Source organism: Ambystoma mexicanum, chromosome 10, assembly GCF_040938575.1.
Source record: "Ambystoma mexicanum isolate Mex_15411 chromosome 10, UKY_AmexF1_1, whole genome shotgun sequence".
Taxonomy (NCBI): Eukaryota; Metazoa; Chordata; class Amphibia; order Caudata; family Ambystomatidae; genus Ambystoma; species Ambystoma mexicanum.
Window position 1 is genome coordinate 1,170,025,052 of NC_090932.1, and position 21,768 is coordinate 1,170,046,819.

General features: G+C 45.6%; 1 protein-coding gene across 3 annotated transcripts in view; it reads right to left on the minus strand.

Moving 5' to 3' along the window:
* LOC138492131 (uro-adherence factor A-like) overlaps positions 1 to 21,768 on the minus strand; it is a 1,977,591-nt gene that overhangs the window by 167,365 nt on the left and 1,788,458 nt on the right. For all 3 annotated transcript variants that reach the window (XM_069619116.1, XM_069619117.1, XM_069619115.1), the window contains one exon: positions 7,026 to 7,235. In XM_069619116.1, the coding sequence (XP_069475217.1) occupies positions 7,026 to 7,235 (210 nt within the window). The remainder of the gene's footprint in view (positions 1 to 7,025; positions 7,236 to 21,768) is intronic.

Here is a 21,768-nt window from a genome sequence, read left to right on the forward strand (position 1 = left end):
GAAATATGTTCCCTGAGCTGCCTGCATGCAGTAATATTTCAGACAATGACATATCTGTGGCAGGAATGTGTTAATTAGAAAGAACAAGTTACTTCTTACCTTGTAACGTTCTTTCGATGGGATGTTCCTCCGAGGTATTCCTTATCTTTGAAAATTCGTCTCTAGCTTGCTGGCCTCGGACATTTTTTCAATGTAGAGGGCGCTGCGCGTCGACGTCCGCCGAGTCGATGTCCCTCGACAGCCGCCGTATCGGCGCCGACGTCACCATGCCCATAAATAGCCACGCACAGCATCCGTTGCTCAGATCCATTTTGTAGCATAAGATAAGACATGCCTGAATTGGTTATTGACCTTGAAGGAGCGTAAGATGCAACCACAAGGGAAGTATTACTGCAGGGATGGATGGGAGGGGCGATAAGGAATACGTCGGAGGAACATCCCATCGAAAGAACGTTACAAGCTAAGAAGTAACTTGTTCTTCGAAGGGATTGTGTCCTCCGACGTATTCCTTATCTTTCATAGACTCCCATAGCAGTGGCATGTAATTGGAGGTGGGAGTAATAATGTCATGTATCCTCTTTAGGAATGAACCGCATGCAATATGGCTTTTCCAAATCTGGTCTCTTGACTAGCGGAGGAATCCAGGTTGTAAAATGTTGTGAACGTATGTGCGGACGACCATGTGGCAGCCGCACATATGTCTCGGACCGGTACCCCTCTTTGGAGGGCCGAAGAGGCTGCGATACCCCTGGTTGAATGAGCCCTAAGATTTTGGGGTGGCTCTTTCCCTGCCAGTTTGTAACATTCCAGAATGGCCAAAATAATCCATCTGGAAATGGTCCGTTTGGTTATGGGTAGTCCCAACTTGTGACCTGAGTAGCCTACAAACAGTTGGCCTACTTGCCTAATCCTAGCCAGTCTGCTGATGTAAAAGCTCAGAGCTCGCCTTGGGTCCAGCCTATATAGCCTTTCTTCCTCTTTCCCTGGATGGGGAGGAGGATAGAACGAAGGTAAGGTAATTTTCTGAGTAATATGAAATTCAGAAACCACCTTTGGGAGGAAATTAGGCTTCACCTGTAGGACAACTTTGTCCTTATGGAAACTTGTATGGGGGGTTTTACAAGTGAGAGCTTGTAGCTCGCTCACCCTCCTAGCAGATGTTAGTGCTACCAATAGGACAGTTTTATGCGTGAGAAATCTCAGTGAACAAGAGTGGAGTGGTTCAAATGGAGTACCCATTAGGAAGTTTAAGACTAAATTTAAGTCCCATAAGGGAACTTGGAATGGTCTTGGAGGATAAACATTAGTTAATCCCTTGAGAAATTCTATTACTAGAGGTAGTTTGAAATACAATGGTTCCTTCGCAGTGCGCTTGAAGATTGAAAGCGCTGCGAGATAGCCTTTTACAGTGCCAACTTGAAGGCCTGAGTTTGCCAAGTAGAGTAGAAACGATAACACCGTTGGTGTACCACATGAAAAAGGGTCGATATTCCCTTCTCTACACCAGCTGCAAAATCTGTTCCAACGGCAGCGGTATAAAGACTTTGTTGCTGGCCTGCTGGCCGAAAGCAACACCTCCATGACGTCATCAGGGAGGTCCCAATCCTTATACCTCACCCTTTCAGAAGCCAAGCGTGAAGGTTGAGGGTTCTGATGTCTGGATGGAGAACCTGACCTCCCTTCTGCGAGAGAAGATTCTCTTTGAGTGGAAGACGGATTGGAGGGCAGATGGACATATCTAGAAGGTCCGGGTACCACGTTCTCCTGGCCCAGTCCGGGGCAATTAGGATCATGGTTTTCCGGAACCTTCTCAACCTCCTGATCATTTGAGGAATAACAGGGACTGGTGGAAACGCGTAAAGGAGTGGGAACTCCCAGTCCACTACGAACGCGTCTCCCAGAGCTCCTCTCGGGGGAAATTCCCTTGAACAGAACAGATCGCACTTCCTGTTGGTGCTTGTGGCGAACAGATAAACCTGAGGGGTTCCCCAAAGGGCGAAGATCTCTTGAAGGACTTCCTGAGCTAGCGCCCACTCGTGGGAGACTGGGCTCTGCCTGCTCAGAGCATCCGCTGTCAAGTTCTTCTCTCCGGCTAGGTGGACTGCCGATAGAGAGATTCCTTCCTACATTGCCCAAAACCAGAGCTGCATTGCCTCTCTGCACAGTGGCAGTGACCCTACGCCTCCTCTTTTGTTGAGGCAGTGCATGGCCACCGTGTTGTCCGTCATTATCAGGACATTTCTCCCCTGTACTGATGGCAGGAAAGCTTTCAGCGCTAGTCTGATCGCTCTCAGCTCCAATAGGTTGATGTGTAGTCTGGACTCCGATGGAGACTAACGACCGCTGATGGTCAAGTCGTTGGCATGGGCTACCCACCCCGTGAGTGAGGCGTCTGTGACTACTGTTACCTCCGGCCATGGTTGCCAAAACAGTTCTCCTTTCAAGATGTTCTCTGGATAGGCCCGCCATTGAAGGTCATGGGCTACCTTGTCCGGAATCCGGAGGAGATCTGTCATTCTCCCTGAGAATTGCAACCACTGAGTTCTCAGTGCCCACTGAAGAGATCTCATTCTCAGGCGAGCCTCTGGCACAAGGAAGATGTAGGATGCCATGAGGCCTAGCAACCTCAAAACGTCGAAGGCTGGCAGACGTTGGGCATTTTGGAACTTGTTGACCATCTGCAGAATATCTTGAGCCCTCACCTCTGGTAGCGAGGCTTTTCCCAGGGAGTGTCCAGGACCGCTCCAATGAACTGGAGTCTCTGTGATGGTGTCATCTGTGACTTCTTTAAATTGAGGAAGAAGCCCAGTTTGTGAAGGAAGTGGCAGACATAATTTAGCTGGATCTGAGCTTGTTCCGAAGATACAGCCGTGATCAGCCAATCGTCCAGGTAGGGGTAGACATGGATCCCTTCCCTCCTTAGACTCGCAGCCACTACCGACATTAGTAGTGGAGGTCAGCCCAAATGGCAGAACTCGAAATTGATAATGAGAGTTGCCAATTGCGAACCTCAGGTATTTCCTGTGTTTGAGATGGATTGGCACATGGAAATAAGCATCCTGAAGTTCCAGAGATACCAGCCAGTCCTGGAGCTGGAGGGCCTGAAGGATCTGAGAGAGAGTTACCATCTTGAACTTGTCCTTCCTGAGGAACTTGTTCAATTCTCGTAAGTCCAGGATGGGTCTCAGTCCTCCGTCCTTCTTTGGTATGAGAAAGTAGGGGGAGTACCAGCCCTTGTTCCTCTCTGCTACAGGTACCGGTTCTATGGCACCTTTCTCTAGCAGGTCTATAATTTCCTGCAAGAGGAGCGGATCTGGAACTTTTAGAGAGCTGTGTCCCGGTGGATCACTCTGAGGGATTTGTAGAAAGGGTAGGCAGTAACCCTGGGCAACTGTCTCCAATGCCCAAGCATTTGACGTTATAGCCTGCCATTCTGTCAGATGGTGAGTTAACCTGCCCCCTACAGGTGTTTTGTGTGGAAAGACCTCAGAGTGGTTTGGGGGCGGCTGATGCAGATGCCGAGGGTAAAGAGGCACCTGCTGCTGCTGCAGCTTTAGTACTTTTGACCCGTCCACCTTGGGTGCATCTCCTTTGGCCTCTTTGAGCCGGCTGTCCTCTGCCTTTCCCGAATGCGAAATAATAGCGAAAGGACTTTCCTCTTCCAGAGGTTCCTGAGGGGCGAAAAGGAGTTTGGCGGATTGCAGCTCCTAACGATTTTGCCGCTGCTTTAAATGTCTGCAACTTTTCCAGACTGTCATCAGCCTTTTTACCGAATAAAGAAGAGCCGTCAAAGGGCATATTCAAAAGTCTGGCCTGTACATCTGGAGCAAAGCCAGACTTTTGCAACCACGTATGCCTGCGGATTGTCGTACTTGCCGCCATGGCCCGCCCTGCTGATACTGTCAGCGGAATCAATGCCAGTTTGAAGTGACTCGCACATGGCATCTTAATAATGTTAAGGAAGGCTTCCCTTTCCTCTCCTTCGGGTATGCAGTCAGCCGCTGATGAAGCACATTCCCACAGTGTGTGACTGAACCTGGCGAGCGTACAGGTGGGGTTGATGGACTTCAACGCCATACTACAAGCAGAAAATACTTTCTTTGCCATAGAATCGTACCTCTTGTCATCTCTATCCTGTGGGACAGTAGGGTAAGTGGACCTGCTGCTTGATGAAGTTGCCGCTTGGACCACCAGGCTCTCTGGAGTCAGGTGTTTTGATAAGTATTCAGGGTCAGCCGCAGCTACCCTATACTTGGCTGACAGTCTTTTATTGACTGCAGGGATAACTTCAGGAGTTTCCCAATTAGATTAAATCTTTCTTTGTAAGGCTGCATGGAAGTGGACCACAGGATCCTCCTGTGGACCTTTGTCTAATATGTCTGTCAGGTCATCCTGTTGAAAAACAGGCGAAGGCGCAGACCAACCCATAAATTCAATAATCCTTGCCATCAGGGTTCTATAGGGTGTTTCGGCATGTTCCCCCTGGGTCTGGTTTAACAAATTCCACTTCTGGGGAAGTGTCCAGCCCACATGCCTCATGCAATGACTCCTGTAGGTCTTTCAACCTTCTTTTCTCAGAGGTGAAATCCTCTGAAACAGGTAGTGTGGTCCTCTGCAACCCGAACGTTTCCTGGTCAGAATCCTCCCCTTCTTCATAAATTGAAGATAATCCGGGGTACTCCGACCTCAGAAATGGTTTAAAACCCATTTCTAAGGGAGAAGGAGCCAAACTCGTACATATTGGGCTAGAAAACATCGATGTCGTCGACGCCGATGTGACAGGCTTCGAAGGCGCCGAGAACGGCATCGAGAAAACTCGAAGAACTTGAGAGGATCGGGATCCTACTCAACGATGTCGACGACGGTCTCGGCGTCATGCCGGAGGCTCTTGGTATCACCGTTGGTACCGTGGTTTTCTCTTTCATCAGCGTCGATGTCGGCGTCGACAATGGCATCGAGGCGGTCGACGAGTCGAAGAATCCTTCGACAACAGCGTCGATGGCGCTGATCCATGCGTCGAAGGGATCTTCGACGATGGCGTCGAAGACGGTGCCTTCTTACCCGATGGCCCATGGCGCTCTCTGGCGGAATCTTTCGCCGGGTGCAGCGACTCGCAGCATTTCGATTTTTTGGGTTTTTCACCTCGGGTATCACCCTCAGCTGTCTTTGAGGGGGTCGAGGCCGCTTTCTCGAAGATGCTTAACATTTTCTTCCTGAATTCCTCCCACTCAGCCTGAGAGCTGTGTTTTGTGGGGCAAGAGACCCTTTCTGGGGAAACAGAAGATGACGAGGAAGGGGATCTTGGACGTCTCTTCTTTGAGTGTCTCGATCTCGATGAATGGTGGGAGCTAGTTCGAGATCTAGAATGGGAATGTTTTCGACGGCGAGGAGACGAATGCCTCGACTCAGCCGAAGAAACCTTCAAGGAGGTTTTGGCTGACTTACCTCTCTCGAGCTTACCCTTGCGCTCTTTCAAGGCTTTCGCCGTCATGGACATGCAGTCCTCACCCTCCGAACAATGGTGCTCGGCTCCCAAGCACCACAAGCAGATCCTGTGTGGATCCGTTATCGACATTTTTTTAGCGCAGTCTCGACATTTTTTGAAGCCGGATCGCAGCGTTGTCGGTTCCGATGAAGATGCCATTGAGAACGAGTTGGTATATTTCGAGTAAATGTAGAAGGTTTATCTGACTGAACTGAGCAACAATATTCCGAGGCCCCACGAAGCGCAGAAAAATGGAACTGAGCAACGGACGCCGCGCGTGGCTATTTATGGGCATGGTGACGTCGGCGCCGATACGGTGGCTGTCGAGGGACATCGACTCGGCGGACGTCGACGCGCAGCACCCTCTACAGAGAAAACATTTCCGAGGACAGCAAGCTGGAGACAAATTATCAAAGATAAGGAATACGTCGGAGGACACAATCCCTTCGAAATATATTTTCAGCAGGACCATTTTATTTACCCAATGTTTTGAATGTAATGCATTGAACCGCTTAAGCACGATGTGCCTCATTGGGAGTTTGGGGTAAATCTGTCAATATACCACCAAAATGGGTTACTGTTAATTCCACTTGGCATCATGGAGTTCCCACAATATTAGTGGTGAACATTTGTGTTAGTCTCTATTTTTGGCATCAATTGGACTCAATGGAGATTTTTGCAGAATTATTGCAAGCATTACGGCCGCTGTAGTAATTCCCTTGAATATTGGAGCTAAAGTGGAGGAATCACCTCACGCTTTTTGCTGTAGGTAAATCTTCCACTTTACCTCCAAACTCAAAATTTGGCGATGCAGTAAAAGTAGTGGTAATTGCATTACCACCCAAAAAAGTAGCCGTAATGGCAATGCTGCCACTTTTTTACTACATCGCTGAATTTGTAATGATACCAACTAAGTCTAATAAGTGGGATCCTGTAAGTATGACAAAAAATTCATTGTATTGTAGAGAAATCCTGAAATGCAAGATTCAAAAACACGTAATTTGAAAAAAAGGATGTGGTTTACACTTTCTCCACACAGTCTAAAGTTTTTCTTAGGTACAATATGCCAAAAATCCCATTGTTTCAACTTACTACAATATGCTTACAATTACCTGCAGTGATTTCAATGCCAAAACCTGCCCATAAAAGGCACATCCTTCCAGTGTGTTGGAACGTTTTCCTATTGCTGCAGCTCCGTGGATGCATTGTCCAGCACCACAGGGCCTGTGGAATCCTGCCAATTTATAGCCAATTCAACGGACCACTATTGGAGCTCTCACAGGATTGTAAAAATAACTCACAATATCACTACATGAACCCAAAGTCATTCAGTTTGTTAATCAATAATATTAGTGCTGAGAATGTATGCAAGGGGGCTGGCCAGTGAATCTTATGCGCTGCTGTCCTGTCAAGCTCCTTGAAATGTGCAGACCACCTGAGGATAAAGAGTGCTTTTTTTCATTTGTTTTCATTTGAGAGAATCTACCCTTAGATGTTTTTTCTAGGTAAGATGTGTAGAAAAGGAAACACATTACAGTACCTTGCAGTCTTTCTTTTTATCTTTTATATCAAGGGATATTACACAGGTAGGATATCTCTTTTTCTTTATTCTGCACACAGTCCGTCTTAGATTCCCCTTATTTTTCTTGAATCTTTTCGATCTATCCTTTTTGCATAAAACTAACTCAGCTTCCTCAGGTTCAGAGACCAGGTCCTCTTCCTCTTCCATGCATTCGCTTCCACGGGCGATCTGCAAACAGAAAAAAGATGTGTGGTTAAAGCAGGTCTCAGGTAGCAACTTCAAAACATGCTGAGGGTTAAATACAGGACATTGACTACAGTCTTCATAGAATGAAGAAATTACACCACAGTTTTAAATTTGGGTTCACAATTCACAAAGACAGAAAGGAACAGTAACTCAAATGTGTCGGTGCGGAAATGCTCATCCGGCCTTCTTCAGGCCGGATGAGCATTTTGTGTTAAAGCAAGGATCGGACTAGATGGGAAAGGCCAGGCATGATGTCACGCAAGCACTTCATTTAGATTTAAATGCTGAAATTAATGTTTAAAGCATTAATGCTTATAGGTAGCAAGACACTAACCAACAATTGCATTCTCCTCGGACTCCAAACATAATGCAATGTTAATGTCTATCTGTTTAACAGCATACAGGAATCCTACTAGACCCTGTAACTCGCATGGATAATTGTTGCCCTCAATTGAATGCCCACCCCCCTTTGGAACAGACACCCACCAAATGTGTTGATGGACTACTACTAAGAGTATTCATTAATTTCATAGTTTAGTTTGGCAATACATCATAAAACTGTACAGCAAATATTTCAATTTATTCATAACTTCATAACCTCACCACTACATCTAGCCATACATGAGTAAAACACATGAAATAATCAGTATCTACAACTTAGTATTAAAATATGTTTCACTCGTTTCACTTGTTTTATAAAGGAAATGTGCTCCAATTTTTACAATACCATCATACAAAATAAATATACTTAACAATAATACAATCATGAAATACTGTGCACATCCGGGGGGCGCTGTTTAGCAGCCTGAGAAATGGCTGCTCTCTGCTGAGGTCTGTGTTACCCATAACTACAACAGCACCATAGACCCGAAAATGGGACTCAAGGTGAGTGCAACCTAGACCGGAGAGTGCCGGGAGCACAATCTGCTCGACTTGGGGACTGTGAGCACCACTATAAAGGCGTTAACATTGGCCGGACCTGGGCCAACCTATACGCCTCTCCTTTTCAGGGTGTGCAGCCTGGAGTGCCGAGGAAAGGAGGCTAGCCCCCGGCACACCCACGGCGGGCCGGGACACGGACCTGCTAAGACCGTGCTGAGGGGGTGACCAGCGGGGACGGCGGTGTCTGCTGCGGCACGTTCCCCCTCTTCCCCTACCTGCAGGAGAATAACACCCGCCTTGCCCCCGGAGACACCGACCGTTGGCCGGGATCAAATACTGCCCTGCCTGATGCAGGGGAGGAGCGGCAGCAACTGCCTGCAATAGCGAGGCCCACAATGCAGCACTGCAATATACTGTCAGTCTACCGGCTGCAGCAACTGACGTTGGGATAATCGCTGGTCAGAGCCACAATTGCCTGGAGCCACCATTGCCTGTAAATCCTGAGGCGACCTCTGTGCCTCTCCCCCCCAACTGCCTGGGGCGCGGCAGAGAGGGGCCCAGCACCCGACACACTTAACAGCTTGGGCCCGGAGACAAAGGCAATTGGCTGTAACTGACTCCTGCCCTTCCGGGAAGACGTGCAGCACACAGCGCTGCCTGAGGTGAGGGAGAGACCGCGGCAGCTGTCTGCATCAACGTGGCCCACCGTGTAACACTGGCAGCCTACTGGTTGCAATGGCAGGAGTTGGGGAGATCGCTAAGTGGGGCTGTTGGCATGTTCACACGCCGCCACCCCCAGGCACAGGGAAATAAGGGCCAAGCGCTCACTTATGCTAGTGGGACTCGCCTGGAGATGAATGATCACCCTAAGGAAGATAAGTCTGGACTCAGCCCCCCCCCCCTTGGATCCAGCGGGGGGCATCGGGAGCAGGACATTGGGGAGGCCACAACACAGCACCTCCTGAGGCAAATAGAGTCCTGGGCCCTCCAAACCCCCCAGTCACTGCCCCTTATGCACTGATCTGTAAGGGCCCCCTGGGCTTGGGGAGCTCAACTCTACTTCGGGGACCGCCACACCAGGCGCCTCTCTGACACTGACCCAGCCAAGACTGGGTGTGAAGGACCCACCCATTGCGACCATGACTAAGGGCAGCGGGGCAGACAAAAAACAGGGCAATATTGAACCCTTCACAAGGCGGTTGCTAAAACAGCTGCGGACGTCAACAAAACCTCAGAGGAAAGGATGGAGGTGTCAGCCCTGGCCATGTCTGACCTACACCAGACAATGGGCAGTATGCAGATGGGCTTTGCAACCATGAATGGTAAGCTGGATGATATCAACACCAATGTCACAACCCTAAGCACCAAAATAGAGCGGAAAAGTGCTAGGGTGACAGAGGCGGAGACCCGAACTTGGACAGTGGAAGAGGACATTGTGGAACTGAAATCCCAAGCAACTACCATGTCTAGAGACCTTAACCTGGCCCTGCAGAAATGTGATGACCCGGAATCCCGCTCCAGGCGGTATAACACCCATATAGTGGGTTTGCCAGAAGGGTTTGGCAGATGCCCCATTGATGTTGCGGTTGAATCTCTCCTAAAGGAACTCCTGGGGGACCCACCATTCTCAACATAATTTGTGGTGGAACGTGCGCACAGATCACCTGCGGCTAGACCCAGGCCTGGGGCCCCGCCTCACCCAGTGCTGCTTCGATTGCTGAACTATCACGACCGAGACCTCATCCTTGAGCTGGCTAGGGAAAACAGTCCCCTACGATATGAATCGACGGTCATCCATATATGCCCGGACTTCTCCACAGCAGTTCAGCAGGAAAGTAAAACATTAAAATGTGCACGGGTGAAGAAGCTGTTGAGGGACAGATCTGTGCAATATGCAATGCTGTTCCCAGCAAGGCTGAGATTCCAACACCAGGGGAAAACATTGTTCTTTACACTACCCGTGGAGGCAGTGGCCTACATCAAAGCTAATATACCCCTACCTCACAGTAAAATGGGAATGCAGAACCATCCGTGAACAACACCTAGGCGGAGAAACCATTCTTCTTTAAGGTCTATGATGAATTATGTTGGCATGATATCTTGTCAGTAGACGATGGGTGATAGCAACATGAGTGTAAGAGAGATTAAGTAACAGCTCCCCTATGCGGTTCTGCATTGTTCAATTGGTAGTTAGTAATGTGGTTCACCAAGTTCCAAGGCGGACCCCTGTTGGGTGGGGGGGAAAACAACATCACCCTGATTGGGCGGGGAGGGGAATGAGGGCAGGATGGGATGGGAATTGTTGGGGGTTAAAAAAACGTTAAAAAGTGTTTTGGCAGACACAACAGGGCAAGGAAGAGATACATGCTAAGACCGTCCATTTGGGATAGCGGACACTATGATAGGGTGGGGCACCACGAAGCAATCCCACGAAGGGGATTAAATTGATGAGCTGGAATGTCAGGGGCCTGGGAAACAGCACAAAGGCCTGCCAAGTGTTGTCCTATGCCAAAAGGCACGGGGTCAATGTTTTCTAATGCGACCACAAACCGACAGATTGCACCGACATGGGGTCCTAACAGATTTTTCACGGTGTACTCGACTCAGTCCCGCGGGGTCACCATATTGATACACAAAACGCTCAAATGTGTGCTAAAGGGGACCCGAATAGACCAAGAAGGTAGATATGTGATGGTGCACGGGGTGCTGGAAGGGGTGGAGTTACTGATGGTTAATACATATGGGCCGAACGTGGAATCACAGGACTTCTACGAGGCTGTTGCAGACACTATTCGCGCATACCCACTAATACCCACTAATCCCAGTGGTATGGGCAGGGGATATGAATTGCATTGTAGACCAGGGGCTAGACCGAACATGGATAGCCCCCAGACCACTATCTAGAAGTAGCTGCAGCCTTGTGGAGCAGATGGGGAAGCTCGACCTAAGGGACATTTGGAGGGTCCTGAAGCCACATGATCGTCAATACACATTTTATTCGGCTGTCCACGACATGACCTCCCGTATAGATCTGATACTAATCCCCAAGCATTGGGTGGGAAGGGTATCCAGCTGCACCATCCTGTCTTGCACGCTCTCGGACCACTCCCCTGTGTCATGTCAATAACGTTGGGTGGGGGGTCTAACACCACCTTGCATTGGTGATTCAAATCGGAGTCCCTACAGGACGTAGCGTTTAAAGCAGACATTGAGGAGGACGTACGCATCTACTTCCACCACAACACACCTGGGGAAACATCATATGGCACGATATGGCAAGCGTTTAAGGCCTATATTAGGGGAATGAAGATAGCTAAAGAATTTGGGGTATTAAAAACGATCAGGCGGGAATTGACCAACGGCGAGATCCAACTCATAGTACTTGAAACAACCTACGCATCCAGCCTAGACCCTGCAATCAAGACCGACATACACTCAGCATTTGAGCAGTTTAAGTCCCTTGCACTCAGGGAGGTGAAATACTTCGAAAGACCAACAGTGGCAAGGCGTGATGGGGAGGGTGAACGCCCTGCTAGAATGCTAGCAGGGCTGGTGCAGGCGGAGAAAGACCCTCCATACGTAGAAGAGATTCTGACTGAACAGGGAATAAGTAAACACTCAGACCAAGAGATCCTCGGGGTGTTTGTGCAATTCTATGCGAAACTGTATAAGGCGGCTCTGAAACAGGGGGTGCAAGTCATTGAGTCAATACTGGAGGGGATTATTGCTATCCAGACTATCCGAGAGGCCAAGGAAAAGCTAAATGTCCCATTCATGTCGGAAGAACTCGCTAAGTTAATAGGTGAACTCCCAAGGGGCAAGGACCGGGACCGGACGGCCTAACGGCCGAATTCTACATGTCTTACGGTACAAATCTAGCTCCCCACCAACTGAAAATGTGGGAAGAGGCGCTGAGATGTTCGGTACTGCCCGACACACTACGAGAAGTGACCATAATAATCCTAAAACCTGGCAAGCTGGCCAACAAGTGCGGGTCATACAGACCTCTGTCACTAATCAATGTGGACAGGAAAATCTTTGCCAAAATCATTGCAAATAGAATTCTTCTCCTCATGCCGCACTTAGTACATATCGATCAGGCAGGATTTGTACTGGGCAGATCCACGGCTCTAAACATCCGCTGCCTGTTCAATATAATGGTGCGTATCAAACCGGATACCGCAGCAGTAGCCCTAGATACGCAAAAGGCTTTCGATATGGTCTCCTGGAAATACATGTTCATTATCCTAGAGAAATGCGGCCTAGGTGACAGTATGATCAAATTCATTAAACTCCAATACACAAACCCAACAGCCAGAGTGGCAGTGAACTCGCAACTCTCAGGGGTGCTGCGGCTGGAGAGGGGCACCCGTCAGGGTTGCATCCCATTGCCCCTCATACTTGCACTAATAATTGAACCAATGGCAGCCATGATCTGCGAGCGGCACAGGAATAGGGGTATCAGGATACTCGGTCCGCCGGACATCATTTCGTTCTACGCTGATGATGTACTACTGTATATAACAGAACCCAGTGAAAACTTGGATCCGATAATACATGACATAACAGAGTTTGGGGCCTCCTCTGATTTCACGATTAACTACACAAAATCCGAAATATGTCCTCTCAAATAACAGACATGCAGGCACACTGGAATATACCCACTAAAGTGGTCACCGGACGGGATACGGTACCTGGGGATCCAAGCAACAAGGGACAAAAAAGCTTTGCTAAGCCAGAACTAACGAGCACACGAGAGTTGTGTGACGGCCCCGTTGGTGACCGGCCTGCTCTCTTTAGCAGGCAAACGTGTTCCTGGCATATATATGCACACAGAGGAATGCCGCAGGGTGTTAGCAACATTGTAGGAGATGATTATGGAGAGGGCGGAGGTAAAAGTGTCCCCTGCCAGAGTAAAATGGGCAGAGGAAATGGATGTTGAAACATGCAATGGCGCAGAATGTGTTCACTTACTAAAACTGTGTCCCTTAACTCCAGGTTCAAGCTTATTCAATATCAAGTCCTAAACCGATTATACTACACCCCGGACAAACTCCAGAAAATATTCCCTGACCAAAGAAATGGGTGCCCCCGTTGCAATAGTGATGAGGCCGGTCATCTACATATGATGTGGAGCTGTGCCAAGCTCCAGAACCTCTGGAAGCAGGTACTCGACACACTTGCTGAGATAGTGCGGGGCCTCTGACATATTCCCCTACGGAGGCACTATTTGGGCTTTGGAAGACCATCCAGGAAAGGCGTATCCGAGCACTGCTGAACATGGGGTGTGTGATAGCTAAACGTTGCATACTGCAAAATTGGAAGATGGCCAGCCCACCCACACAACAGGAATGGCTTTCCAACATGATCTGGGCAGATGAGTGTGAGGAATTATACATATCAACCATACCTGGAACATCCAGGCCCAAAGACACATATGGTGCGAATTTCGTTCCTATTTTAGCAACCTGCAAGAGGATCAACCGACTCCAGATAATGGCGCACCCACATGCGGATAGTGGGTGGGGGAGGAAGGACTGATTATGCCCCAGATTTGACAAAATGTTGGCTACTTTGGCCCTGTGCCAGATGTCTATATTCCAACGCTGAATTAAAAAGCTTAAATGCGCCGAAATGTACTATGTGCCCCTGTGCCTGTAATAATATACTATGATAATCAGTTTTTCAGGTTTTTTTTCAGGTAATCAGGTTTTCGGCCAAAAACACATATAATATAAAGTTTAAAAAAAAAGAAAAACTACTCTGCACACCCTAAAAAATATAGTTGGGGCATTCTAAACATGACTAAAATTACTTACCACGAAATTCAAATGCAACTGCAAATCACACCCACAAATGAGTCTCATACTAGGGTTGAGGAAGTTGTCATTGGTACCCTATCACACATTGTCTGGCTTTTACTACTGAAATCCAGCCTCACCACACTTTTTAAAGGTATCAGCATACATCGAAGAATACCTCTAATCTCTTCTGCTGTGCTGAAAATCTCTTATCCGACAAGCTTTTAAAATCTGGCTGTGTACAGCCTACTATTCGGGCAGGGTTTACAACCTGTGGCTCTCCAGGTTTCGTGGCCTACAGCTCCAATGTTCTCTCACCATTGACTGTGCTTGTAGGGCTTATGGGAGGTGCAATCCAAAACATCTGGGGAACAAAATGTTGCAGACCCCTCTAATAGGGGCATTAAACCGCTGGATTGGCTCCTTTGCAAAGTTACAAGCGGGCACAACTCTGTCAGGGCTTGATGTAGTGGCAACTGGTGAAATTCCCAAATGATACTTTGTAAATAACATCTGCACATATGGTGTGATATGCTCTCAATGCTTAACTTCCCACACATTTGCTCATATGTGACCCCTGTGCCCAGTTACTGTGACTATTCCTTATCTTAGCCTAGGATTTTGTATCAATATTAATGATTCTTGCAAAACTCATTCAGGCTATTCTTTCTCAGTGTGGAGCTCATATGAGTAAACCAATGAAGGACCCTACTTCTTTCCTAATCCAAAACCTCCTGCATTGCTTACTTATAAATTGATAACTCAAGAGTTGTAGCCAATCTAAAATTGATTTCAAAGTGACCAGCTTCTCTGACTCAGTCCATTCTAGATCACAGTGAACGACCTGATTCAGCCTGATTCGGAGTCAATCACAAAAGCTCTTGTAGCTGCGTTAGAAGTCTATTGTCACCATTGATGAGCAGAATGATGTTGCACTGGCCTCCTTTCCGGACCGGCAGACTACAACTCTGCTTTCCTGGGCCTGTGCACCCAGCAGGTCTGACTTGCCGGGGGCAATGGCCACGGAAAGCAGTGTTGTCACAGAAGCACAGGCACTGCTAGCAACGGTGTAGGTGCTTCCGAGTCCCCATTCCCGTGGAATCCATCACGGGAATGGGGAATAACATTTTCCGCCGCCTGATATCCGGGTCCGCCGGGACTTGTAATGTCCCGGTGGCACTGGGATATCAGGTGGCGGAAACAGTGTTTCAGTCCGGCGGCAACCCGCTGGTAGCATTACCGCCAGACTTGTAATGAGGTCCCATCAACTTTGTTTTGTTATAATAGATCTTTTGCAGTTTTTCAATCCACACAAGGTTTTGGAGATCACAATGGCATCATCTGTGAATAAGAGTACACCCGTACTATTACCATTTAATGATGGCGCCTCTGCGGAGAGGGAAGCAATTGCTTTGGCAATACCATTTATGCATAAGGAAAATAGGGTGGATGGAAGGGCGCGCCCCTGTTTCCTCTTTCAACTCTAAAACATGGGGTGCATTCACCACCAACACCAGACCTAACAATGGTATAGTTGTCAGAATACATAGCAATTATTTTATTACATATAGCCCCTGATAGCATCATATCAGCTAAGGTGGTGGCACTCCATCAAAGGCTGCATTCAGTTCTAAGAAAGCAATAAAAAGACACATTCTCCCAAAAGAAACATATTTTTGTATTAATAGGAATATCCTAAAGCTCCAATAATTTTTGCTTACACCCCTTCGGAGACCTGCTTAATGTGGAAAATGGCCCTATGTTTCTCTATCCAGTCGTCTTGATGGGCGAGCAATGGTTTAACATACATTGTGCAGGAGGAATCAAATAGCGAAAATCGGTTAATAACTAGATGGACATTTTCTAGGCTCTTCTTATAAATCAGTACATTTGTAGTTTGAAGCCAGGAGTTAGGTATCTTGCCCCTTGAGGTAATTCAATTAAACAATAATGTCAGACGAAGGACCCATATTTTCACTTCATCTTTAAAAAGAAAATCAGCCACTTTAAAGTGTGGACCTGGTGTTTTGTGGGTGGTTGACCAATTATTGCAGTAGCAATTGTAGAGACCGACAAGGCCAAATTAGGATGTTCTTGGGTGCACCTATACTGTTTGGAGCACATGATATTATGCTCGCGTTCAACACTTCCACTCTAGGGAATGAAAGTGTGCAAACCAATCCGCAGGAGAAATGCATGCCTCAAAGGAACTTTGTCCGTGGCTATATCCTTTTACACCTATATGATATTGTACAAAAAACAAGGTGTTATACCTTTTATTGGACTGGTTGAAAACAGTATGCTGATATGGCACAAAGCAATAGCTTCTAAAGTCCTATAGCCTTTATCATCAGATGTTGTTTACTGAATAAAATGAGTAGAAAAAGAGCACAGTGCTGGACATTTCTTTCACAAAGAAAACATTGAGACATTCTTAACTTTAAACTCTACTGGCTGCAGGAAAAGACTATGTAAGGAAGGAAGTCCACCGACATTGTGATACCAGTGATACTGTAAATAAGCAATCGATTTCTTGTATGTTTTCCACAACTTGAACATGGTGCTTCATAGCTCTTTGCAGAAGTAAAGAGGATTCGACTACTTTCAACATATGCCTTGTATTGATTAACATTTACGCTGATATGAGTGTTTACCTAAATTAATTCATTTGACGTGTCTTGTCACATTCACTTACACGAATGCTGCAAATTATAGGAATTTGAAAATTAAATTCGTTTTTTTAATAATTTATTGAGTAATCATTTTTCCAAGTATTTCTGTATTGGCCACATTGGGTGCAACTAACATGTGGGTTAAGGGAGTCCTGACCCCTTCAAAGTACAGAGAACTAGCTTTGGTCCCCCACAAATATTTCATCCCACCACTTGCCCACTTGCCCTCTAATCCACACTTGCCAGTCAAGTGGTACAGTGAGTAGAGCACTTGCTTTGACATCCATGCAGAGTCCACTAATGCAGGTTCGAATCCCGGTGGGGCCAAACTCAGCTTTTCATCCTTCCGAGGTCGATAAATGAGCACCACACACCATGGGTAATAATAAGCAGCGCTCAGATACCTGAGGGTTTGTAGCGCTATATAAATGACAAATTACTATTATTATTAATGTTTAAGAACTTGCATAAGGATTGTTTGGTATGGATAAATGAGCACCACACACAGGTCCGAATCCCGCGGGGCCAAACTCAGCCTTTCATCCTTCCGAGGTCGATAAATGAGCACCACACACCATGGGTAATAATAAGCAGCGCTCAGATACCTGAGGGTTTGTAGCGCTATATAAATGCCAAATTATTATTAAGTACTTGCGTAAGGATTGTTTGGTATGGAGGTCCACGGCTTAATGAGGCGACCCCAAATCATTTAACTAAAAAATAAACTTCAACAGAATGTATATGTCTCAAGGTTTGCAGACATTTTACTGTTAGGGTGAGTGTGTTGTGACAAATAAAGTTGCAGAAAACACAGTGTACGTTTTGTGCTCAGAAGATTTCAGTTTAAATCACTATCACAAACATATTTGTCAAACATAAAAAACATGAGGTCATTCTGATGTTCCCAAAATGCACTCTGAATGCATGAAAAGCAGCAAAGTGCTTATTATTTCTCTCCTTTTTGTCATCAGTGATTTAATTACAGAGTGAGGGCGATTTACTTTCGGAGGCTCATTTAAAAAGTGATGGGGACAATCAATAATAGTAAAAATTAAGGCTTAAGAAGCTAATACCAGTCTTTACACTTGTTTACCGCTTTGGGTATTTAAAAAATCGTATGCAGGAAGAGTGAATGACAGGACTCGGGGCAAATACATTTCCTCCCCCTCATTCCCACCCCACCTGCAAAACCACCTAGTTTTAAGCTTGTATGACATTTTCATGCAAGCGTAAAAGTAATGGATTGTTATGGACACTGTCTGTTTATCACCTGCTTAAAGTTGGTGGATCCCATAGGAATCCATTGTAAATATAATCTGCAAAGTGTAATTTGTAGGTGGTTTTTAATTTTCTGTACACAATGGAGAATAAAATGACAGAGTGATAGTGAATTTGCCTCTATTTACTCTTTCTTTTTGCAGTCAATTTTTTTCAAATGGAAAATTGCATGAACTATCATGTGTGGTCCTTTGCATGCATTTACCGCTTTTAACACAATTAGCCTGACTGATTGAATTGTTTATATACTGACTGGGTGTTTTTTATTTTACAGACAGCAATTTATTTACAAATTGGTCCTGTGAGATTTACTTAAACGATGCACACCAGACCACCTGAGACCATGCTGAGACCCAAAATAATGTTTGCTGGGTCTCAAATTGTTTGGGGGATGCGGCCCTCACAACTTCACATCTACTGGATTTTTTCATGTATTACCAGAGAGAACCAATTGTAAATGGTATGGCTTTTTATCCCCTTTTCTTAATGTTAAATCCACCATTACAACACATAATTTAAAAAATGTTCTCTGGAGTATTCTCCCTGCATTACTTAAGGCTTCCTTACCATGCTCTGTCACTTGTGTTAATTCTTGTGAGGTGTTAATGCACCTCCACTAAGAATAATCAGAGGTCGCCACTGACCTGAAATCATTTACATTTAATTAAATCATTTACTTTAAAAAACGTATTTTATTATATGGTTAAAACATTCAACCTTTAATAATAAGGCAATAGAATAAAACAACACACAGAATGACATGAAAATTCATGTGAATACAGATCAAGTCCTATCTTAAAATCTTGAAACAAAAAGTCACTTGGCATACATTGCAATACAATTTTACAATAAAAATCAAAAAGAAGAGAAAAAGAAAAAAGAAAACAGAGGAAAAAGTTTTTCATCTAAAGGACCATTGTACAGTATTGTTTTGTAGGTTCAATGATTTTATAAAACCGACTACAGCAATTACAATGGGGTTGTGCACCCAGCCAAACTCAAAAGCTAAAGCCGCTTAGTTCCAACAATCGGAAATTGTTGACAAAAATGTATCAAACCAGAGCAGCCGAGCACTTCCCAGAGGGAAGCATTCAGTTACCCAATGCCTAAGAGATTCAAATGGACCTGGTTCATTACAGAAGCAACATGTAACCTGTTCGGAGGATATGATACCATATCTGACAAGAATGTGTTTGGTGAGCAACAAGTTCCATCGGAATCGTAGAAAAATGGCCCTTGTTAGTTTATTCGGGTAAATGCTTAGAAAAGGTACTATGATGCCCAACCTCTTATAGTCAGTGCACAAATGATTCAATGAAGAATAAGAGTGCATAGAATACATTGTTGTAACCCAATCATGATTGTACAAGGATACTTTCTGTGGATTGTGCACCAAATCTTCAATGAAACAATTGATGGCATCTAAACTAATACATCTTTCCGAAATGGAGCAAATCCAGGCACACCCTTGAACCTGAAGGATTTTGTTTGAATCTACAAACAAGGATCCCTGAGTTGGACACAAAATCTTCCGGAATAACAATACGATTATTCATTCTGCTTTTGCTTGTAATAAGACAATACCAAGTTCATACCTTATGGCATCAATTGGCAGAGAATTCGGTACTCTTAGTGTTCTTCTCCAAAAGAGAGCCTCAAGAGCTGATAAACATTTCGTCACACTGGGAGGATAAGTTTCAATGCCATAAAGTAAATTTGGCACAAGTTTGCCCTCATAAAATGTTATGGCAGGTTTCAGAGAGAATTTGCAGTATTTTTGATCAACCCTTACCAATTGGGAGGGAAGAGCATGAACACAATCCTTATACCACTGTTTTAAGTTTCCTATACAGGGCTTTGAATTAATCACAAAACCTAGACACGTCATAGAAGTTGCAGTGTTCATTTTTGCATCCCGTATCGTCCAGCGATATGAGCTCTTGGTCTTAAGCTTGGTAAATTGAATCACTTTTGTATTTTCGGGATTAACCCTCAAGGAGTGAGCTTCAATATAACTAACAAAAGAGGTTATTAGGCGCTGAAGGCCAACTGCTGTGCAATCAAATAATAAGAAATCATCAGCATACGCCAAGGATCGCGGTCTTAGGTGACACAATTTGGGTGAAACAAATATAGCAGATTTCAAGCAATCATCAGCGTCGTCAGCTAGATACAAATTGAATAGGCAGGAGGCCAGTACACACCCCTGCCTAAACCCACAAGCAGTGGGAATTGTTCAAGAAAGACCACCAGGGGGATTGAGGCTAACCTGTATAATGATATTGATGGAAAGTCCCACAATGAGCCTGAGGAGACCAGGAGGAATACCCCAAGTCTGAAGCTTGGGCCAGAGTCTGTTATGATCAACTGCGTAAAACGCAGCGCTGAGACTGAGAGAAGCAACAAAAATTGATTCATACTTCCCTCCCCAGGCTATGTGTTGTAAGCAATTCACCATAAAACCATTCAGAAACGTCCCTAAGTGGCACCTAAATCCCGCCTGCCATTTGCTCTAAACCTGAGAGTCAGCAATCCACAACTCAGGATGATTCAGTAATATCGTGGCAAATACCTTGCTTTCTGCATCTTGGATTGCAATTGGTCGGTATTTCACGGGACATGTTCTATCACTTCTTTTGCAGATGGGTATTACCAAGGCAGAGGACCATGAGGAAGGCAGCTCATCAGTGATAACTATGTTTTGAAATAGACATGATAAAGCATCAGCCCAATGATTTTGGTCACTCCTAAACAAAAAGTTAGAGAGACCACTCAGACGCGGGGCACAAGAAGAGCTAAGATTCAAAATGGCCTGATGTACTATCTCAGGCCCAAAATCTTCCGGATTCATGCACTTGAAGTTATTGCCTACTAGAAGCATGGTACCTAGCTTGTGATCATTTCTAACAGAGTAAACAGTTTTGAAATGAGCTACCAATACCGATTCCATCACTGCATTAGTTTGCATGCTAGATTGTGATTGATCATTGCTGTTAACCAATCTCCAGAATGCTCTAGAGTCATTTTTTCTTAGACAGTTGAGCATCACTTCGGAGTCCACCTGAAGACTTTTTGCCTGTGAGTTTGGCGTTCAATTTTTGTAGGACTGGCACATCTTTTTGATGAAGAGTTGAGCCTCATCAGATTAAGGGCCCAATTGAGATCTGAGACGTCTTATATTTATATTCAATACTACTTCCTCATTATAGGTGTGGGCATTTCGATCAATAATACCTCTTTTTGACAACATACTCATCTTCTCACCTTTACTTATGGCACAGGAGATCATCATCAATGAAGTAACAAAGGTGCCACATTTGTTAAAGGACAGGGTGATTGACTTCTCTTCCTCCGTAGAGAGATGCAGGAAGTGTGATAGATGATAATTAACCCGGGCTGCAAGGCACGCATTCCAAGAGAGCCTGTTACCAGCCCCATTAACGACCAGATCACAAGGTTTCCATAAGTATTCTTATTCATGCTCCATTTTGATGTCAAACGCAGCCTTTAGCATGGCATGATCACTATAATTAGCGAATGTGACTATAAACCTTGCGCATTGTCCATACATCCACATGTTGACAAACTCATAGCCCAAAATAGAGGATTTGTTACCGTCTGTCCATGAAAGTGCTACAGCAACTGGGGAGGAGCGACAGTCATTCAAAATATCCAAGCCCAAACCACCATAAAAATTCAACCACTGCCTTCCATTTCCCCTTTTGTAGGAGGTCCAGACTCCTCTCCTACCAACCTCTCCCAGCGATTCTGGGTTAATGCAGTCAGAGTTTAGATCTCCAACCAGCACTATATAGCCCCCCAGAAAATGGGTGGACCAATCCAACAGGAAACTAGTGAGACAGCTCAGTATAGAGTGCAAAT